The following is a 19,241-nucleotide window of genomic DNA, read 5'->3' on the forward strand; positions in this document are numbered from 1 at the left end:
TTCACTCTCTTTCCACTGTGTGGTTTTTACAGGTAAAACTGACTCTGATAAATCCCATCAGATGGAAGAGAAGCTTCAGAGTTTGACCCAGGAAATCCACAACCTGCAGTCCACCATTCGAGGGATGAATGAGAAATTCCAGGAGGAGATACGGAGAGCGATTGAGACGGCAGTAAACGGGAAGCAACCGGCAGATTCTGCGGCACAGCCGGAGATGAAGGAGACCATCAGTGAGATTCAGAGGAAGCTCGATCAGATCCACAACCGAGTGAGAGAACACGATGGAGAGATCAACCTCTTAAACACCATCAAACCAGCCGGGAGTCCGTCCGATACTGGCCAGAAGTTTTCTGATCTGAAGGGAGAGCTTGTGAAGGAGGTGGAGCGCCGGATGCATTCAACATGTTTCTCCTGTCGAGCTGACATCGAGCTTCTTCGTCAGCAGCAAGAGGAGGATAGTCACAGGCTGCGAGAACTGGCCAGAATATTCAATGGCACCGAGCAACACAATCGGCATCTGATAGAAAACATGCACAAGCACATCAGTGGGATGTCTGGATCTGTGGCAAACCCCTGCTGTGGAGACATAGACAGCACAAAGGCAAAGGTGGAGGATGTGGAGAGGAAGCTGGTGTCTGTATCTGGTGTGGTGGCTAGTTTGAATCGGAAATTGAACCAGCAGCTCCCTGGTACATCCTCAGGGAGCAGCACCCAATGGGATGACCAGCTCCATAAAAGATTCCAAGATATTGAACAAAGACTGAACCTGACTGAGAAAAGTGTTGAGAAGCGTCTCCAGTCACATCTCAACAATCTGAGGCATGAATTTGAGGATAGAGTCCATGGGAATGAGGAGAGGCTCAACACAGTGGTGTCTGTTCTGGGCAATGGTACAGCCTTTGATGATTGGCTGCGAGACACAGTCACTGGTTTAGGTGAGGATGTTGGAAAGTTGAAGAAGATGGTGGGACCAGATGGGAAGAACCTGGGGACAGTGGTGTCTCGTGTCCATGAGCTGGAATCCAAGGTACACCAGGCTGTCAATGGCTGTGCTCAAATCTGTAGCTCTGCCCATGTCACTGTCACACACGATGACCAAAATACCTCTGAGATGGTGGACATTTTAACGAAGCTTCAGAGGAAGATTGTGGAGAACGAGGTTAATGTTCGAAACACTGGGTCACGTGTACATAACCTTACAGTGGGAGGTGGTTCATTCAGGAACATGCTGCAACAGTTTGAACAGCAAGTCGAAAAGCTGAGTTCATTAGTTCATTCTAATGAGGACCGACTGAACCTAATTAGCCACAAACTCGGGGACTTGGAGAGCAAACTGCAGACTTCCATTGAGACCAGTTTTACAGTGTGTAACTCCATTCAAGGTGAAGTCCTTCTGGGGAGGAATGAAACTGACAGACAAGTTAACAAACTGATGGAGGAGCTGGACAAAGTGAAGGAGAGAGTCAGCCATTCTGGGGACACCTGCAGTTCTACTTGCTCAGCAATTCAGAAAGAGTTGGACAGGTTAAAAGAGGACCTCAGGGACCCTGCCAAACATTATATGGACCTGCTGTTTAAAATGGAAACCTTCAATAAGACTCTCAACAGGTTTGGAATGTTCGGTGGCAATTTGGGCATTGACCTTAGCTCGATGCAGGGAGAGCTGAGGGATGTCACAATGACCTTCAATTCAGTCAATAGAACCTTGAAGATCCTTCAAGACTTTGTTGATCAGCAGGGCCACAATATAGATATACTGAACACAACATTCTCCAAGAATACCAACCGACTGATTACAAATATCACCAGGATCCAGGAGGAGGTGACTGACCACATTGAGGACTCTGGCGATAAGTTCATTAATTTTCAGAATGAGATCAGGAAGTTCAGTAGCCACATGGTTGTAGAGATCGATGGGTGTAAGCACTCTAGTGAGGGGCTTGGAGAACGAGTGTCCAAACTGGAGAATGTCTGCGTCAAGCTGGATTCTGTCTCACAGAGTCTGAAGAAGATCAAAGAGGGCTTAAACAAACATGTTTCTAGCCTGTGGAACTGTTTGCGGGAGTTGAATGCCACACTGCAGATACACTCAGGGATGTTGGATAATATCCAGAACACTCACCTGGATATCATATATCAGCAGATCACAGTCCTGAACCAGTCCATGGCTGAGATACGCACTGAAATTCACAACTTCACAATTCAGGACTTCATTGGTGAGTAGCACTGAATAATGAGAGATAGAACCAACATACCTCACTGTTTCTACTGTCCCATCAAACACTCCCAAGGGCAGTTACAGCACGGGTTAGATACAGAGTAAAGCTCCCTCTACACTGTCCCATCAAACACTCCCAGGGCAGGTACAGCACGGGTTAGATACAGAGTAAAGCTCCCTCTACACTGTCCCATCAAACACTCCCAGGGCAGGTACAGCACAGGTTAGATACAGAGTAAAGCTCCCTCTTCACTGTCCCGTCAAACACTCCCACGGCAGGTACAGCACAGGTTAGATACAGAGTAAAGCTCCCTCTTCACTGTCCCGTCAAACACTCCCAGGGCAGGTACAGCACAGGTTAGATGTAGAGTATCTTAGAATGGTTACAGCACAGAAGGAGGCCATTCGGCCCATCGAGACCATGCTGGCTTTCTGTAAGAGCAATCGAGTTAGTCCCATTCCCCCGCTCTTTCCCCATAGCCCTGCAAATTCTTTTCCTTCATGTATTTATCCAATTCCTTTTTGAAAGCCACGATTGAATCTGCTTCCACCACCCTTTCAGGCAGCGCATTCCAGATCATAACAACTCACTGCGTAAAAAAGCTTTTTCCTCATGTCATCTTTGGTACTTTTGCCAATCACCTTAAATCTGTGTCCTCTGATTCTCGAGCCTTCTGCCAACGGGAATAGTTTCTCTTCATTTACTTTATCTAAACCCTTCATGATTTTGAATATTTCTATCAAATCTCCTCTCAACCTTCTCTGCTCTAAGGAGAGCAACCCCACTTTCTCCAGTCTCTCCATGTAACTGAAATCCCTCATCCCTGGAACCATTCTAGTAAATCTTTTGTAAGGCCTTCACATCCTTCCTAAAGTGCGGTGCCCAGAGCTGGACACAATACTCCAGTTGTGGCTGAGCCAGTGTTTTATAAAGGTTCAACATAACTGCCTTGCTTTTGTACTCTATGCCTCTATTATAAAGCCCAGTATCCCGTATGCTTTTCTAACCACTTTCTCAACCTGCCCTTCAAAGATTTGTGCACATATACCCCCAGGTCTCTCTGTTCCTGCACCCCGTTTGGAATTGTACCATTTAGTTTATATTGCCTCTCCTCATTCTTCCTGCCAAAATGTATCACTTCGCATTTTTCTGCGTTAAATTTCATCTGCCACGTGTCCGCCCATGCCACCAGCCTGTCTATATCCTCTTGAAGTCTATCACTATCCTCCTCACTGTTCACTACACTTTCAAGTTTTGTGTCATCTGCAAATTTTGAAATTGTGTCCTGTACACCCAAGTCCAAGTCATTAATATATATCAAGAAAAGCAGTGGTCCCAGCACCAAGTAAGGCTTCCTCTCACCCACTGAGTTAACGAGACACCCATCGAGCTGGTTATCTATCAGGTCGAGAGAACTGAGTAAGTCAAACATTTCCAGTAACCATTCAGACATCTGGGGCTAAATTTTAACCCCACAAATGGGTGGGTTGGGGGCTGGTGGGAAGGGAAAAATTGTAAAAATGTAAACCCCGCCTCCAACCCGCCTGGAGGGTCAGTAAAATCTTTTAAGGAGGTCTCCATTTTAACAGCATTTTTATTTTTAACGACTGGGGGCCAGGATTCCTGGGCCTGCGACTTCACGCCACGTTAGAGGAAAGTGCCTTTATTGCACTGCTTGTGGGCCCAGAGGAGCAGGAGTGTTTCCCCCAGGCCCAACAAGCCGACCTGTAGTGATCCCACACTCATGATCGGCTGACGCCCCCCCCGCGATCTCCGACACCCTCCCCCTGCCCAGAGCAATCTCCGACGCTGCGCCCCCCCCCGCGCGAGCTCCGACGCTGCGCCCCCCCCGCGCGAGCTCCGACGCTGCGCCCCCCCCCGCGCGACCTCCGACGCCGCCCCCACCCCGCGCGACCTCCGACGCCGCCCCCACCCCGCGCGACCTCCGACGCCGCCCCCACCCCGCGCGACCTCCGACGCCGCCCCCACCCCGCGCGACCTCCGACGCCGCCCCCCACCCCGCGCGACCTCCGACGCCGCCCCCACCCCGCGCGACCTCCGACGCCGCCCCCACCCCGCGCGACCTCCGACGCCGCCCCCACCCCGCGCGACCTCCGACGCCGCCCCCACCCCGCGCGACCTCCGACGCCGCCCCCACCCCGCGCGACCTCCGACGCCGCCCCCACCCCGCGCGACCTCCGACGCCGCCCCCACCCCGCGCGACCTCCGACGCCGCCCCCACCCCGCGCGACCTCCGACGCCGCCCCCACCCCGCGCGACCTCCGACGCCGCGCCCCCCCGCGCGACCTCCGACGCCGCGCCCCCCCCGCGCGACCTCCGACGCCGCGCCCCCCCCGCGCGACCTCCGACGCCGCGCCCCCCCGCGCGACCTCCGACGCCGCGCCCCCCCCGCGCGACCTCCGACGCCGCGCCCCCCCGCGCGACCTCCGACGCCGCGCCCCCCCGCGCGACCTCCGACGCCGCGCCCCCCCGCGCGACCTCCGACGCCGCGCCCCCCCGCGCGACCTCCGACGCCGCGCCCCCCCGCGCGACCTCCGACGCCGCGCCCCCCCGCGCGACCTCCGACGCCGCGCCCCCCCGCGCGACCTCCGACGCCGCGCCCCCCCGCGCGACCTCCGACGCCGCGCCCCCCCCGCGCGACCTCCGACGCCGCGCCCCCCCGCGCGACCTCCGACGCCGCGCCCCCCCCGCGCGACCTCCGACGCCGCGCCCCCCCCGCGCGACCTCCGACGCCGCGCCCCCCCCGCGCGACCTCCGACGCCGCGCCCCCCCGCGCGACCTCCGACGCCGCGCCCCCCCGCGCGACCTCCGACGCCGCGCCCCCCCGCGCGACCTCCGACGCCGCGCCCCCCCCGCGCGACCTCCGACGCCGCGCCCCCCCGCGCGACCTCCGACGCCGCGCCCCCCCGCGCGACCTCCGACGCCGCGCCCCCCCGCGCGACCTCCGACGCCGCGCCCCCCCGCGCGACCTCCGACGCCGCGCCCCCCCGCGCGACCTCCGACGCCGCGCCCCCCCCGCGCGACCTCCGACGCCGCGCCCCCCCCCGCGCGACCTCCGACGCCGCGCCCCCCCCCGCGCGACCTCCGACGCCGCGCCCCCCGACGCCGCGCCCCCCCGCGCGACCCCCGACGCCGCGCCCCCCCCCGCGCGACCCCCGACGCCGCGCCCCCCCCCGCGCGACCTCCGACGCCGCGCCCCCCGACGCCGCGCCCCCCCCGCGCGACCCCCGACGCCGCGCCCCCCGCGCGACCCCCGACGCCGCGCCCCCCCCCGCGCGACCCCCGACGCCGCGCCCCCCCCGCGCGACCCCCGACGCCGCGCCCCCCCCCGCGCGACCCCCGACGCCGCGCCCCCCCCGCGCCCCCCCCGACGCCGCGCCCCCCCCGCGCGACCCCCGACGCCGCGCCCCCCGACGCCGCGCCCCCCGACGCCGCGCCCCCCCGACGCCGCGCCCCCCGACGCCGCGCGCCCCCCGACGCCGCGCCCCCCGACGCCGCGCGACCCCCGACGCCGCGCCCCCCCCGCGCGACCCCCGACGCCGCGCCCCCCCCCGCGCGACCCCCGACGCCGCGCCCCCCGACGCCGCGCCCCCCCCGCGCGACCCCCGACGCCGCGCCCCCCCCGCGCGACCCCCGACGCCGCGCCCCCCCCGCGCGACCCCCGACGCCGCGCCCCCCCCCGCGCGACCCCCGACGCCGCGCCCTCCCCGCGCGACCCCCGACGCCGCGCCCCCCCCGCGCGACCCCCGACGCCGCGCCCCCCCCCGCGCGACCTCCGACGCCGCGCCCCCCCCGCGCGACCACGGACGCCGCGCCCCCCACGCGCGACCTCCGACGCCGCGCCCCCCCCGCGCGACCTCCGACGCCGCGCCCCCCCCGCGCGACCACCGACGCCGCGCCCCCCCCGCGCGACCTCCGACGCCGCGCCCCCCCCGCGCGACCCCCGACGCCGCGCCCCCCCCCCGCGCGACCCCCGACGCCTCGCCCCCCCCGCGCGACCCCCGACGCCACGCCCCCCCCGCGCGAACCCCGACGCCGCGACCCCCGACGCCGCGCCCCCCCCGCGCGACCCCCGACGCCGCGCCCCCCCCGCGCGACCCCCGACGCCGCGCCCCCCCCCGCGCGACCTCCGACGCGGCGCCCCCTCCGCGCGACCCCCGACGCCGCGCCCCCCCCCGCGCGACCTCCGACGCCGCGCCCCCCCCCGCGCGACCTCCGACGCCGCGCCCCCCCCGCGCGACCTCCGACGCCGCGCCCCCCCCGCGCGACCTCCGACGCCGGGCCCCTCCCGAAGCCGCGCCCCCCCCCGCGCGACCTCCAACGCCGCGCCCCCCCCCGCGCGACCTCCGACGCCGCGCCCCCCCCCGCGCGACCTCCGACGCCGCGCCCCCCCCCGCGCGACCTCCGACGCCGCGCCCCCCCCCCGCGCGACCTCCGACGCCGCGCCCCCCCCCGCGCGACCACCGACGCCGCGCCCCCCCCCGCGCGACCTCCGACGCCGCGCCCCCCCCGCGCGACCTCCGACGCCGCCCCCCCCCCCGCGCGACCCCCCCCCCGCGCGACCTCCGACGCCGCGCCCCCCCCCGCGCGACCTTACATCAAAATCCTAAGGACGTCTGGGAAACCTGGAAGTATGGGTTTCCTATCAGGAATTTCCCACCCCCACCCCATTCTATTCCCGGCTCCACATTAAAATTTACCCCCAGGAGTGAAATATTTTATTCACTTCAGTGCAGGAGTATGGGAAGTGCATTTAGCCGTTCGGTCCCTCGTGCCTGAACTACCAATCAATCAGATCATGGCCGATCTGTTCCTTGTTGAAAAGTCCCCCAGCTCAACAGGAACAAGCTTCACGAAGCCTGAACCTGGGTATAAGCAGTAGGCAGTTTAATTGGCAGCCACATTGGTCAACACTTGGACCAGGAACACATCAAGGGTCAAACTGCCAACCTTTGCGTTGGGGGAGGGGCCACGAATAATCAGGTCCCACGTGAGTGAGGAGCAGGGGGCGAGGGGAGGGGCAAGGGGAGGGGGGTAAGCGGAAGGGATAAGGGGAGGGTAGTGGGAGCAGGGGCGAGGGGTGAGGATGAGGGGCAGGGGTGTGGGGGGTGGTGAGGGGTATGGAGTGGGGGTGAGGGGCAGGGGTTGAGGAGCAGGAGGCGAGCAGCAGAGGGTAAGGGGAGGGACAAGGGTGAGTGAGGGGCGGGGTGAGGGCCAGGGATGGGGCGGGGTGAGGGGTATGGGTTGGAGGTGAATGAGGGGTGAGGGGCAGGGATGAGGAACAGGGGTTAGTGGTGAGGGGCATGGGGCAGGGGGTGAGTGAGGGGCGGGGTGAGTTCAGCTGACACGGCCAGAAAGATCTCAGGCAGTTTGCCTTAAGGAGACAATGAGCCATGTGAGGAACAAGCTTTGATCTGATTTGATGAGCAGGTATTGAGGGCCTTAGTAAACCAGTAAGAGGAGAATTTGGATAATACGTGGAGTGATTTAGTAATGGGTTCAAGTGAAAAAGGGTTCAAGTGAAAAAGGGTTCAAGTGAAAAAGGGTTCAAGTGAAAAAGGGTTCAAGTGAAAAAGGGTTCAAGTTAAAAAGGGGAGTCTAGATGGGAAAATTTGGATAAGGAGCCAAGGTGAAAAGTTGTGTTTAAATCTGTAAATTATAATATGGAGCGAGACAGCGAGAAGCCTGTAACTGAGCGTCGAATCATAGATTGATAGAGTTGTACAAAACAGGAGGAGGCCATTTGGCCCATTATGTCTGTGCCGGTTCTTTGAAAGAGCTATCCAATTAGTCCCACTCCCCTGCTTTTTCCCCATAGCCCTGCAAATTTTCCCCCTTGAAAGTTACTATTGAATCATCCTCAACCACCCTTTCAGGCAGTGCATTCCAGATCATTACCACTATCCGGGTAAAAAAATTCTCCTCATTTCCCCTCTCATTCTTTAGCTAATTACCTTAAATCTGTGTCCTCTGGTTACCGACCCTGTCTGCCACTGGAAACAGTTTCTCCTTATTTACTCTATCAAAACCCTTAATGATTTTGAACACCTCTATTAAATCTCCCCTTAACCTTATCTGTTCTAAGGAGAACAATCCCAGCTTCTCCAGTCTCCACATTATTTGGTACTGTATCAAACGCCTTTTGAAAGTCCATATACACCACATCAACTGCACTGCCCTCATCGACCCTCTCTGTTAACTCATCAAAAGTCTCAATCAAGTTAGTTAAACACTATTTGCCTTTAACAAATCTGTGCTGGCTTTCCTTAATTAATCCACACTTGTCCAAGTGACTATTAACTTTGTCCCAGATTATTGTTTCTGAAAGTTTCCTCACCACCGTGACAAGCCCAACAAGAGGGGAGGCAATTCTAGATTTAGTTCTGGGAAATGAAGATGGGCAAGTGGGTGAAGTGACAGTGGGTGACCATATTGGGGATAGTGACCATAATGCAGTTAGTTATAGCATTATTATGGAAAAGGACAGAGTTAAATAAGGAGTAAACGTTTTAAATTGGGGGAAGGCAAATTTTACAGAACTAGGTACCAACGACATAAGTAGGACTAAGAAAGAGGTTCTGCTGAGGGAGTTTGAGCAGCTAGGGACTAAATTAAAAAGCAGAACCACAAAGGTAATAATCTCCGGATTATTACCTGAGCCACAAACAAATTGGCACAGGGTAAATCAGATCAGAGAGATGAATGCATGGCTCAACGATTGGTGTGGGAGAAGTGGGTTTTGATTCATGGGGCACTGGCACCAGTACTGGGGAAAGAGGGAGCTGTTCCGCTGGGACAGGCTTCACCTGAACCATGCTGGGACCAGTGTTCTGGCAAACCAAATAACTAGGGCGATAGAGAAGACTTTAAACTAAATAGAGGGGGGGGGGGGGGGAGGGCTCAGGTGGGGCGAAGTTTAGATTGATAAACAGAAAAGACAAGGAGCAAGAGGAGAGTCCGAGAGCTGAGCGCAGTGTAAAAGGAGAGTCCGAGAGGTGAACGCAGTGTAAATCTAAGGCAAGTCATGGCAGCACAGCTCGCACCCGTGATCTGCTCCTCTTGCACTATGTGGGAAGTCATGGACACTACCAGTGTCCCTGTCGACCATGTGTGCAGGAAGTGTGTCCAGCTGCAGCTTCTGGCTAACCGCATTTCGGAGCTGGAGCTGCGGGTGGATTCACTGTGGAGCATCCGCGATGCTGAGACTATCGTGGATAACACGTTCAGTGAGGTGGTCACACCGCAGGTAAAGATTACGCAGGCAGAAAGGAAATGGGTGACCGCCAGGCAGAGTGAAAGGAGTAGGCAGGTAGAGCAGGAGTTCCCTGGGGCCATCTCCCTCTCAAACAGATAGACCGCTTTGGAAACTGTTGGGGGTGATGGCTTATCAGGGGAAAGCAGCAAGAGCCAAGCGGGTGGCTCTGCTGCACAGGAGGGCAGGAATAAGAGTGGCAGGGTATAGTGATAGGGGATTCAATTGTAAGGGGAACAGATAGGCGTTTCTGCGGCCGCAAACGTGACTCCAGGATGGTATGTTGCCTCCCTGGTGCTAGGGTCAAGGATGTCACGGAGCGGCTGCAGGGCATTCTGGAGGGGGAGGGTGAACAGCCAGTAGTCATGGTCCATATTGGTGCCAACGACATCGGTAAAAAAAAGGATGAGGTCCTGCAAGGTGAATTTAAGGAGTTAGGAGATAAATTAAAAAGCAGGACCTCAAAGGTAGTGATCTCAGGATTACTACCAGTGCCACGTGCTAGTGAGTATAGGAACAGGAGAATAGACCAGATGAATGCATGGCTGCAGGGATAGTGTAGAAGGGAGGGATTTAGATTCCTGGGACATTGGGACCAGTTCTGGGGAAGGTGGGACCTGTACAAGCGGGACGGGTTACACCCGAGCAGGACCGGGACCGATGTCCTCGCGGGGGTGTTTGCTAGTGCTGTTGGGGCAGGTTTAAACTAGAATGGCAGGGGGATGGGAACCTGAGCAGGGAGACAGAGGAGGGGGAAACAAGGATAGAAACAAAAGACAGAAAGGAAAGAAGCAATAGTGGAAGGCAGAGAAAACAAGGGCAAAAAACAAATAGGGCCATAGTGCAAAATAAAACTAAGATGACTAGCAATCTTAAAAAGACAAGTCTAAAGGCATTGTGTCTTAATGCGTGGAGCATTCGCAATAAGGTGGATGAATTAACAGCGCAGATAGATATTAACGGTTATGATATAGTTGCGATTACGGAGACATGGCTGCAGGGTGACCAAGGATGGGAACTGAACATCCAGGGGTATTCAGTATTTAGGAAGGACAGGCAAAAAGGGAAAGGAGGTGGGGTAGCGTTATTAGTAAAGGAGGAAATCAATGCAATAGTGAGGAAGGATATTGGCTCGGAAAATCACGATGGGGAATCAGTATGGGTGGTGCTAAGAAACACCAAGGGGCAGAAAACGTTGGTGGGGGTTGTCTATAGGCCCCCAAACAGTAGTGGAGATGTAGGGGAGGGCATTAAACAGGAAATTAGAGATGCATGCAAGAAGGGTACAACTATAATCATGGGTGACTTTAATCTACATATAGATTGGTCAAACCAAATTAGCAATAATACTGTGGGGGAGGAATTCCTGGAGTGTGTACATGATGGTTTTCTAGACCAATATGTTGAGGAACCAACTAGAGAACAGACGATCCTAGACTGGGTATTGTGCAACGAGAAAGGATTAATCAACAATCTTGTTGTGCGGGGTCCCTTAGGGAAGAGCGACCATAACATGATAGAATTCCTCATTAAGATGGAGAGTGAAGTAGTTGAATCCGAAACTAGGGTCCTGAATCTAAATAAAGGAAATTACGAAAGTATGAGGTGCGAGTTGACTATGATAGATTGGGGAACTTTACTAAAATTGATGACGGTGGATAGGCAATGGCTAATATTTAAAGAACGTGTGCAGGAATTCCAACAATTATTCATTCCTGTCTGGCGCAAAAATAAAACAGGAAAGGTGGCTCAACCGTGGCTTACAAAAGAAATTAGGGATAGTATTAGATCCAAAGAGGAGGCATATAAATTTGCCAGAAAAAGCGGCAAGCCTGAGGATTGGGAGCAGTTCAGAATTCAGCAAAGGAGGACAAAGAGATTGATTAAACACATATTTTGGTTCTATCTTCACAAAGGAGGACACAAATAACCTCTCAGAAATGTTAGGGAACCAAGGGTCTAGTGAGAGGGAGGAACTGAAGGAAACCAGTATTAGTAAAAAAAAGTGTTAGGGAAATTAATGGGGCTAAAGGCTGACAAATCCCCAGGGCCTGATAATCTACATCCCAGAGTACTAAAGGAAGTGGCCCTGGAAATAGTGGATGCATTGAGTCATAGAGTCATAGAGTTATACAGCACGGATAGAGGCCCTTCGGCCCATCGTGTCCGCGCCGGCCATCAAGCCCTGTCTAATCTAATCCCATATTCCAGCATTTGGTCCGTAGCCTTGTATGCTATGGCATTTCAAGTGCTCATCCAAATGCTTCTTGAATGTTGTGAGGGTTCCTGCCTCCACAACCCTTTCAGGCAGTGAGTTCCAGACTCCAACCACCCTCTGGGTGAAAAAGTTCTTTCTCAAATCCCCTCTAAACCTCCCGCCTTTTACCTTGAATCTATGTCCCCTTGTTATAGAACCCTCAACGAAGGGAAAAAGCTCCAGCCCTGGTAACATCCTGGTGAATCTCCTCTGCACCCTCTCCAAAGTGATCACATCCTTCCTGTAGTGTGGCGACCAGAACTGCACACAGTACTCCAGCTGTGGCCTAACCAGTGTTTTATACAGCTCCATCATAACCTCCTTGCTCTTATATTCTATGCCTTGGCTAATAAAGGCAAGTATCCCATATGCCTTCTTTACCACCTTATCTACCTGTTCCGCCGCCTTCAGGGATCTGTGAACTTGCACACCAAGATCCCTCTGACCCTCTGTCTTGCCTAGGGTCCTCCCATTCATTGTGTATTCCCTTGCCTTGTTAGTCCCTCCAAAGTGCATCACCTCGCACTTTTCCAGGTTAAATTCCATTTGCCACTGTTCCGCCCATCTGACCAACCCATCTATATCGTCCTGCAGACTGAGGCTATCCTCCTTGCTATTTACCACCCTACCAATTTTTGTATCATCAGCGAACTTACTGATCATACCTTTTACATTCATATCCAAGTCATTAATGTAGACCACAAACAGCAAGGGACCCAGCACCGATCCCTGTGGTACCCCACTGGCCACAGGCTTCCAGTCACAAAAACTAATGTGGAGATGCCGGTGATGGACTGGGGTTAACAATTGTAAACAATTTTACAACACCAAGTTATAGTCCAACGATTTTATTTTTAATCCCACAAGCTTTCGGGGGCTTTCCCCTTCCTCAGGCGGTGTGGAAATGACAATTTTGAATCCTTCGCATTTTAAGATCACATAACAAAGCCTGGTGATTACTGCCCGTTGCCAAGGCAATCACAGTGAGCAGACAGAAAGGTGTCATCTAAAAGGCCACTGAATATACAACCCCCCCAAAAAAAAAGAGAGAGAGACAGAACGAAGACGGTCAATGACCCGTTATATTAAAAACAGATAACATTAGTTCGCTGGTGGGGTTACGTGTAGTGTGACATGAACCCAAGATCCCGGTTGAGGCCGTCCTCATGGGTGCGGAACTTGGCTATCAATTTCTGCTCGACGATTTTGCGTTGTCGTGTGTCTCGAAGGCCGCCTTGGAGTATGTTTACCCGAAGGTCGGTGGCTGAATGTCCATGACTGCTGAAGTGTTCCCCGACAGGGAGAGAACCCTCCTGTTTGGCGATTGTTGCGCGGTGTCCGTTCATCCGTTGTCGCAGCGTCTGCATGGTCTCGCCAATGTACCATGCTCTGGGGCATCCTTTCCTGCAACGTATGAGGTAGACAACGTTGGCCGAGTCACAGGAGTATGAACCGTGCACCTGGTGGGTGGTGTCCTCTTGTGTGATGGTGGTATCTGTGTCGATGATCTGGCATGTCTTGCAGAGGTTACCATGGCAGGGTTGTGTGGTGTCGTGGACGCTGTTCTCCTGAAGGCTGGGTAATTTGCTGCGAACGATGGTTTGTTTGAGGTTGGGTGGCTGTTTAAAGGCGAGTAGTGGAGGTGTGGGGATGGCCATAGCGAGGTGTTCATCATCATTGATGACATGTTGAAGGCTGCGGAGAACATGGCGTAGTTTCTCCGCTCCGGGGAAGTACTGGACGACGAAGGGTACTCTGTTGGTTGCGTCCCGTGTTAGTCTTCTGAGGAGGTCTACGCGATTTTTCGCTGTGGCCCGTCGGAACTGTCGATCGATGAGTCGAGCATCATATCCCGTTCTTACTAGGGCGTCTTTCAGCGTCTGTAGGTGTCCATCGCGTTCCTCCTCGTCTGAGCAGACCCTGTGTATTCGCAGGTCCTGTCCATAGGGGATGGCCTCTTTGACGTGGTTAGGGTGGAAGCTGGAAAAGTGGAGCATTGTGAGATTGTCCGTGGGCTTGCGGTAGAGTGAGGTGCTGAGGTGCCCGTCTTTGATGGAGATTCGTGTGTCCAAGAAAGAAACTGATTCTGAGGAGTAGTCCATGGTGAGCTTGATGGTGGGATGGAACTTGTTGATGTTATCGTGTAGTCTCTTTAGTGATTCCTCACCGTGGGTCCATAGAAAGAAAATGTCGTCGATGTATCTGGTGTATAGTGTTAGTTGGAGGTCCTGTGCAGTGAAGAAGTCCTGCTCGAACTTGTGCATGAAAATGTTGGCGTATTGGGGTGCGAATTTGGTCCCCATGGCTGTTCCGTGTGTTTGGGTAAAGAACTGGTTATTGAAGGTGAAGACATTGTGATCCAGGATGAAGCGGATGAGTTGTAGGATGGCGTCTGGAGATTGGCTGTTGTTGGTGTTGAGTATTGATGCTGTCGCAGCGATGCCGTCATCATGGGGGATACTGGTGTATAGTGCCGAGACGTCCATCGTGGTGAGAAGTGTTCCTGGTTCTGCCACTAAGCCAGTTTTGTATCCAAAGTGCCAAGGCACCCTGGATTCCATGGGCTCGTACCTTCTTGACCAGTCTCCTGTGGGGGACTTTATCGAAGGCCTTACTGAAATCCATGTATACCACATCCACTGCGTTACCCTCATCCACACGCCTAGTCACCCCCTCAAAAAATTCAATCAAATTAGTCAGACATGATCTTCCCTTGACAAAGCCATGTTGACTATCCCTGATTAATCCTTGCTTCTCCAAGTGGAGACTAATTTTGTCCTTCAGAATTTTTTCCAATAATTTTCCTACCACTGATGTTAGGCTCACTGGCCTGTAGTTCCCCGGTTTTTCCCTACTCCCCTTCTTGAATAATGGTACTACATTAGCGGTTCTCCAGTCCTCTGGCACATCCACTGTGGCCAGAGAGGTTCTGAATATATGTGTCAGAGCCCCCGCAATCTCCTCCTTTGCCTCACACAGTAGCCTGGGATACATTTCGTCCGGGCCTGGGGATTTATCCATTTTTAGGCCTGCTAAAACCGCCAATACCTCCTCCCGCTCGATGTTAATATGTTCGAGTATATCACAGTCCCCCTGCCGTATTTCTATGTCTACATCATCCTTCTCCATAGTGAAAACAGATGCAAAAAATTCATTTAGAACCCCTCCTACATCTGCCGGCTCCACACACAGATTGCCATTTTTGTCCCTAATGGGCCCTATTTTTTCCCTAGTCATCCTCTTACCCTTAATATACTTATAAAACATCTTAGGATTTTCCTTTATTTTGCTCGCCAGTGTTATTTCATGGCCCCTCCTTGATCTCCTAATTTCTTTTTTAAGTATCCCCCTGCACTTTTTGTACTCCTCTCGGGCTTCCTCCGTCTTTAGCCTTTTGTATCTGCCAAAAGCCCTCCTTTTTTTCCTAATCCATTCTCGTATATTCCCTGACATCCAAGGTTCCCTGGAGTTCTTGGAACCACCCTTGACCTTTACGGGAACATGTTGCCATTGTATGGTCTCAATCTCCCTTCTGAAAGACTCCCATTGCTCCGATGCGGATTTTCCTACAAGCAGCTGATCCCAGTCCATTTTGGCCAGATCCTGCCTTATCCTATTAAAATCGGCCTTCCCCCAATTTAGAACCTTTATTTCCGGCCCCTCCCTATCCTTTTCCATGACCACCTTAAATCTCACCGAATTATGGTCACTGTCACCAAAGTGCTCACCTACTAGCACTTCTTCCACTTGGCCAGCCACATTCCCCAGAATTAGGTCCAGTACCGCCCCCTCTCTTGTAGGACTTTCTACATGCTGGCTCAAAAAGCTCTCCTGGATGCACGTTAAGAATTTTGTACCCTCTAAGCCTTTTACACTCTGAGTATCCCAGTTAATATTGGGGAAGTTGAAATCCCCCACTATTATTACCCTATTATTTGCACAATTTTCTGAGATTTGCCTACATATCTGTTCCTCTATCTCCCCCTGACTGTTTGGGGGCCTATAGTACACTCCCACCAAAGTGCTTGCCCCCTTTTTGTTTTTAAGCTCCACCCATATGGCCTCATTAGAGGAACCTGCTAATATATCATCCCTCCTTATGGCAGTAATTGATTCTTTAATTAATATTGCGACCCCCCCTCCTCTTATACCTCCCCCTCTGTCTCGCCTGAAGATTCTGTACCCCGGAATATTGAGCTGCCAGTCTTGCCCCTCCCTCAACCATGTCTCTGTGACAGCAACAATATCATACTCCCATTGGTGATCATCTTCCAAAATTCTATAGACTCTGGAACAGTTCCTACAGATTGGAGGGTGGCAAATGTAACTCCACTACTTAAAAAGGGAGGGAGAGAAAAAACAGGGAATTATAGACCAGTTAGTCTAACATCAGTAGTGGGGAAAATGCTAGAGTCTATTATAAAAGATGTGATAACAGAACACTTGGAGGGCATTAACGGGATTGGACAAAGTCAGCATGGGTTTATGAAATGGAAATCATACTGGAGTTTTTTGAGGATGTAACTAGTAGAATAGATAGGGGAGAACCAGTGGATGTGGTGTATTTGGATTTTCAGAAGGCTTTTGATAAGGTCCCACACGAGAGGTTAGTGTGCAAAATTAACACACATGAAATTGGGGGGAATATTACTGGCATGGATTGAGAATTGGTTGACAGACAGGAAACAGAGAGTAGGAATAAACGGGTCTTTTTCCGGGTGGCAGGCAGTGACTAGTGGGGTACCGCAGGGATCAGTGCTTGGGCCCCAGCTATTCACAATATATATCAATGATTTGGATGAGGGAACTAAATGTAACATTTCCAAGTTTGCAGACGACACAAAGCTGGGGTGGAACGTGAGCTGTGAGGAGGATGCAAAGAGGCTCCAATGTGATTTAGACAAGTTGGGTGAGTGGGCAAGAACATGGCAGATGCAGTATAACGTGGATAAATGTGAGGTTATCCACTTTGGTTGTAAAAACAGAAAGGCAGATTATCTGAATGGTGATAGATTGGGAAAAGGGGGGGTGCAACGAGACCTAGGTTCCTTGTACACCAGTCGCTGAAAGTGAGCATTCAGGTGCAGCAAGCAGTTAGAAAGGTGAATGGTCTGTTGGCCTTCATTGCAAGAGGATTTGAGTACAAGAGCAGGGATGTCTTACTGCAGTTATACAGGGCCTTGGTGAGACCACATCTGGAGTATTGTGTGCAGTTTTGGTTTCTTTATCTGAGGAAGGATGTCCTTGCCATGGAGGGAGTGCAACGAAGGTTTATCAGACTGATTCCTGGGATGGCAGGACTGACGTATGAGGAGAGATTGGATCGACTAGGCCTATATTCGATAGAGTTTAGAAGAATGAGAGGTGATCTCATCGAAACATATAAAATTCCAACAGGACTAGACAGACTAGATGCAGGGAGGATGTTCCTGATGGCTGGGGAGTCCAGAACCAGGGGTCACAGTCTCAGGATACGGGGTATGCCATTTAGAACCGAGATGAGGAGAAATTCTTCACTCAGAGGGTGGTGAACCTGTGGAAGTCTCTATCACTGAAGGCAGTGGAGGCTAAGCCATTAGATGTATCCAATCTATCTCCTTCTTAGATGTATTCAAGAAGGAGATAGATATATTTCTTAATGCTAAAGGGATCAAGGGATATGGGGAAAAAGCGGTAACAGGGTGCTGAGTTAGACGATCAGCTATGCTCATTTTGAATGGCGGAGCAGGCCCGAAGGGCCGAATGGCCTACTCTTGCTCCTATTTTCTATGTTTCTATGTAAGTAGTACAGGAAAGTGATGGGGGTAATGATAAACAGAGTGTGTCAGGAAGGTACAGAGCATACAAACATAAGAGTGCACTAGCAAATGGGGCCAGGGTAGGAAAGAATGGTAAAAAGACAAAATTAAAGGTTCTTTATCTGAATGCGCGCAGCATTCATAATAAGATTGATGAATTGACGGCACAAATAGAAACAAATGGGTATGATCTCGTGGCCATTACAGAGATGTGGTTGCAAGGTGACCAAGGTTGGGGCTAAATATTCAGGGTTATTTAACATTTCGGAAGGATAGGAAAAAAGGTAAAGGTGGTGGGGTAGCTCTGTTAATAAAGGATGATATTGGTATAATAGTGAGAAATGATCTTGGCTCAGATCATCAAGATGTCGAATCAATTTGGGTGGAGGTAAGAAATAGCAAGGGAAAGAAATCATTGGTGGGAGTAGTATATAGGCCCCCTAATAGTAGCTACACTGTAGGGCAAAATATAAATCAGGAAATAAGGGGGGGCTTGTAAAAATGGTAGTGCAATAATCATGGGCGATTTTAACTTTCACATAGATTGGACAAATCAAATTGACAAAAATAGCCCCGAGGAGGAGTTCACAGAGTGTATTGGGGACTGTTTCTTAGACCAATACGTCAGTATTGGTAATGGGTAACGAAACAGGATTAATTAATGATCTCAAAGTAAAGGATCCCTTGGGAAGCAGTGATCACAACATAATAGAATTTCACATCCAGTTTGAGAGCGAGGATGACTAAGAATAATAAAGAGGGAGAAAATAAATTATGAGAGTAAACTAGCAAGAAATATAAAAACTGACAGTGAAAGCTTCTATAAGTATATAAAAAGGAAGAGGGTAGCTAAAGTAAACATTGGTCCCTTAGAGGATGAGACTGGGGAAATAATAATGGAAAACAAGGAAATGGCAGAGGAATTGAACAGATATTTTGTATCTGTCTTCACAGTAGAAGACACTAATAACATAACAATAATAGTAGAAAATCAAAGGGCAAAGGGGAGGAAGGAACTAAAAACAATCACTAACACTAGAGAAAAAGTACCAGGTAAACTAATGGGTCTAAAGGCTGACAGGTCCCCTGGACCTGATAACTTGCATCCGAGGGTCTTAAAGGAAGTGGCTACAGAGATAGTGGATGCATTGGTTGTAATCTTCCAGAATTCACTAGATTCTGAAAAGGTCCCAGCGGATTGGAAAACCGCAAACGTAACACCCCTATTCAAGAAGGGAGTGAGACAGAAAGCAGGTAACTACAGACCAGTTAGCCTAACATCTGTCATCGGGAAAATGCTAGAATCCATTATTAAGGAAGTAGTAGCACGACATTTGGAAACTCATAATACAATCAAGGAGAGTCAACATGGTTTTATGAAGGGGAAATCATATCTGACAAATTTATTAGAATTCTTTGAGGAAGTAACGGGCAGGGTGGATGAAGGGGAACCAATGGATGCAGTATATTTGGATTTCCAAAAGGCACTTGATAAGGTGCCACATAAAAGATTACTGCACAAGATAAGAGCTCATGGTGTTGGGGGTAATATACTGGCATGGATAGAGGATTGGCTAACTAACAGAAAACAAAGTCGGGATAAAAGGGTCATTTTCAAAATGGCAATCTGTAACTAGTGGGGTGTGCAGGGCTCAGTGCTGGGGCCTCAACTATTTACAATATATATCAATGAC

General features: G+C 52.6%; 1 protein-coding gene across 1 annotated transcript in view; it reads left to right on the top strand.

Annotated features, from left to right (window-relative positions):
- Positions 1–19,241, top strand: part of LOC137324311 (EMILIN-1-A-like) — a 73,977-nt gene that overhangs the window by 46,285 nt on the left and 8,451 nt on the right. Inside the window, exon 4 of the mRNA XM_067988455.1 lies at positions 33–2,216. Within this exon, the coding sequence (XP_067844556.1) occupies positions 33–2,216 (2,184 nt within the window). The remainder of the gene's footprint in view (positions 1–32; positions 2,217–19,241) is intronic.

This window comes from Heptranchias perlo, chromosome 8 (assembly GCF_035084215.1).
Source record: "Heptranchias perlo isolate sHepPer1 chromosome 8, sHepPer1.hap1, whole genome shotgun sequence".
Classification (NCBI taxonomy): Eukaryota; Metazoa; Chordata; class Chondrichthyes; order Hexanchiformes; family Hexanchidae; genus Heptranchias; species Heptranchias perlo.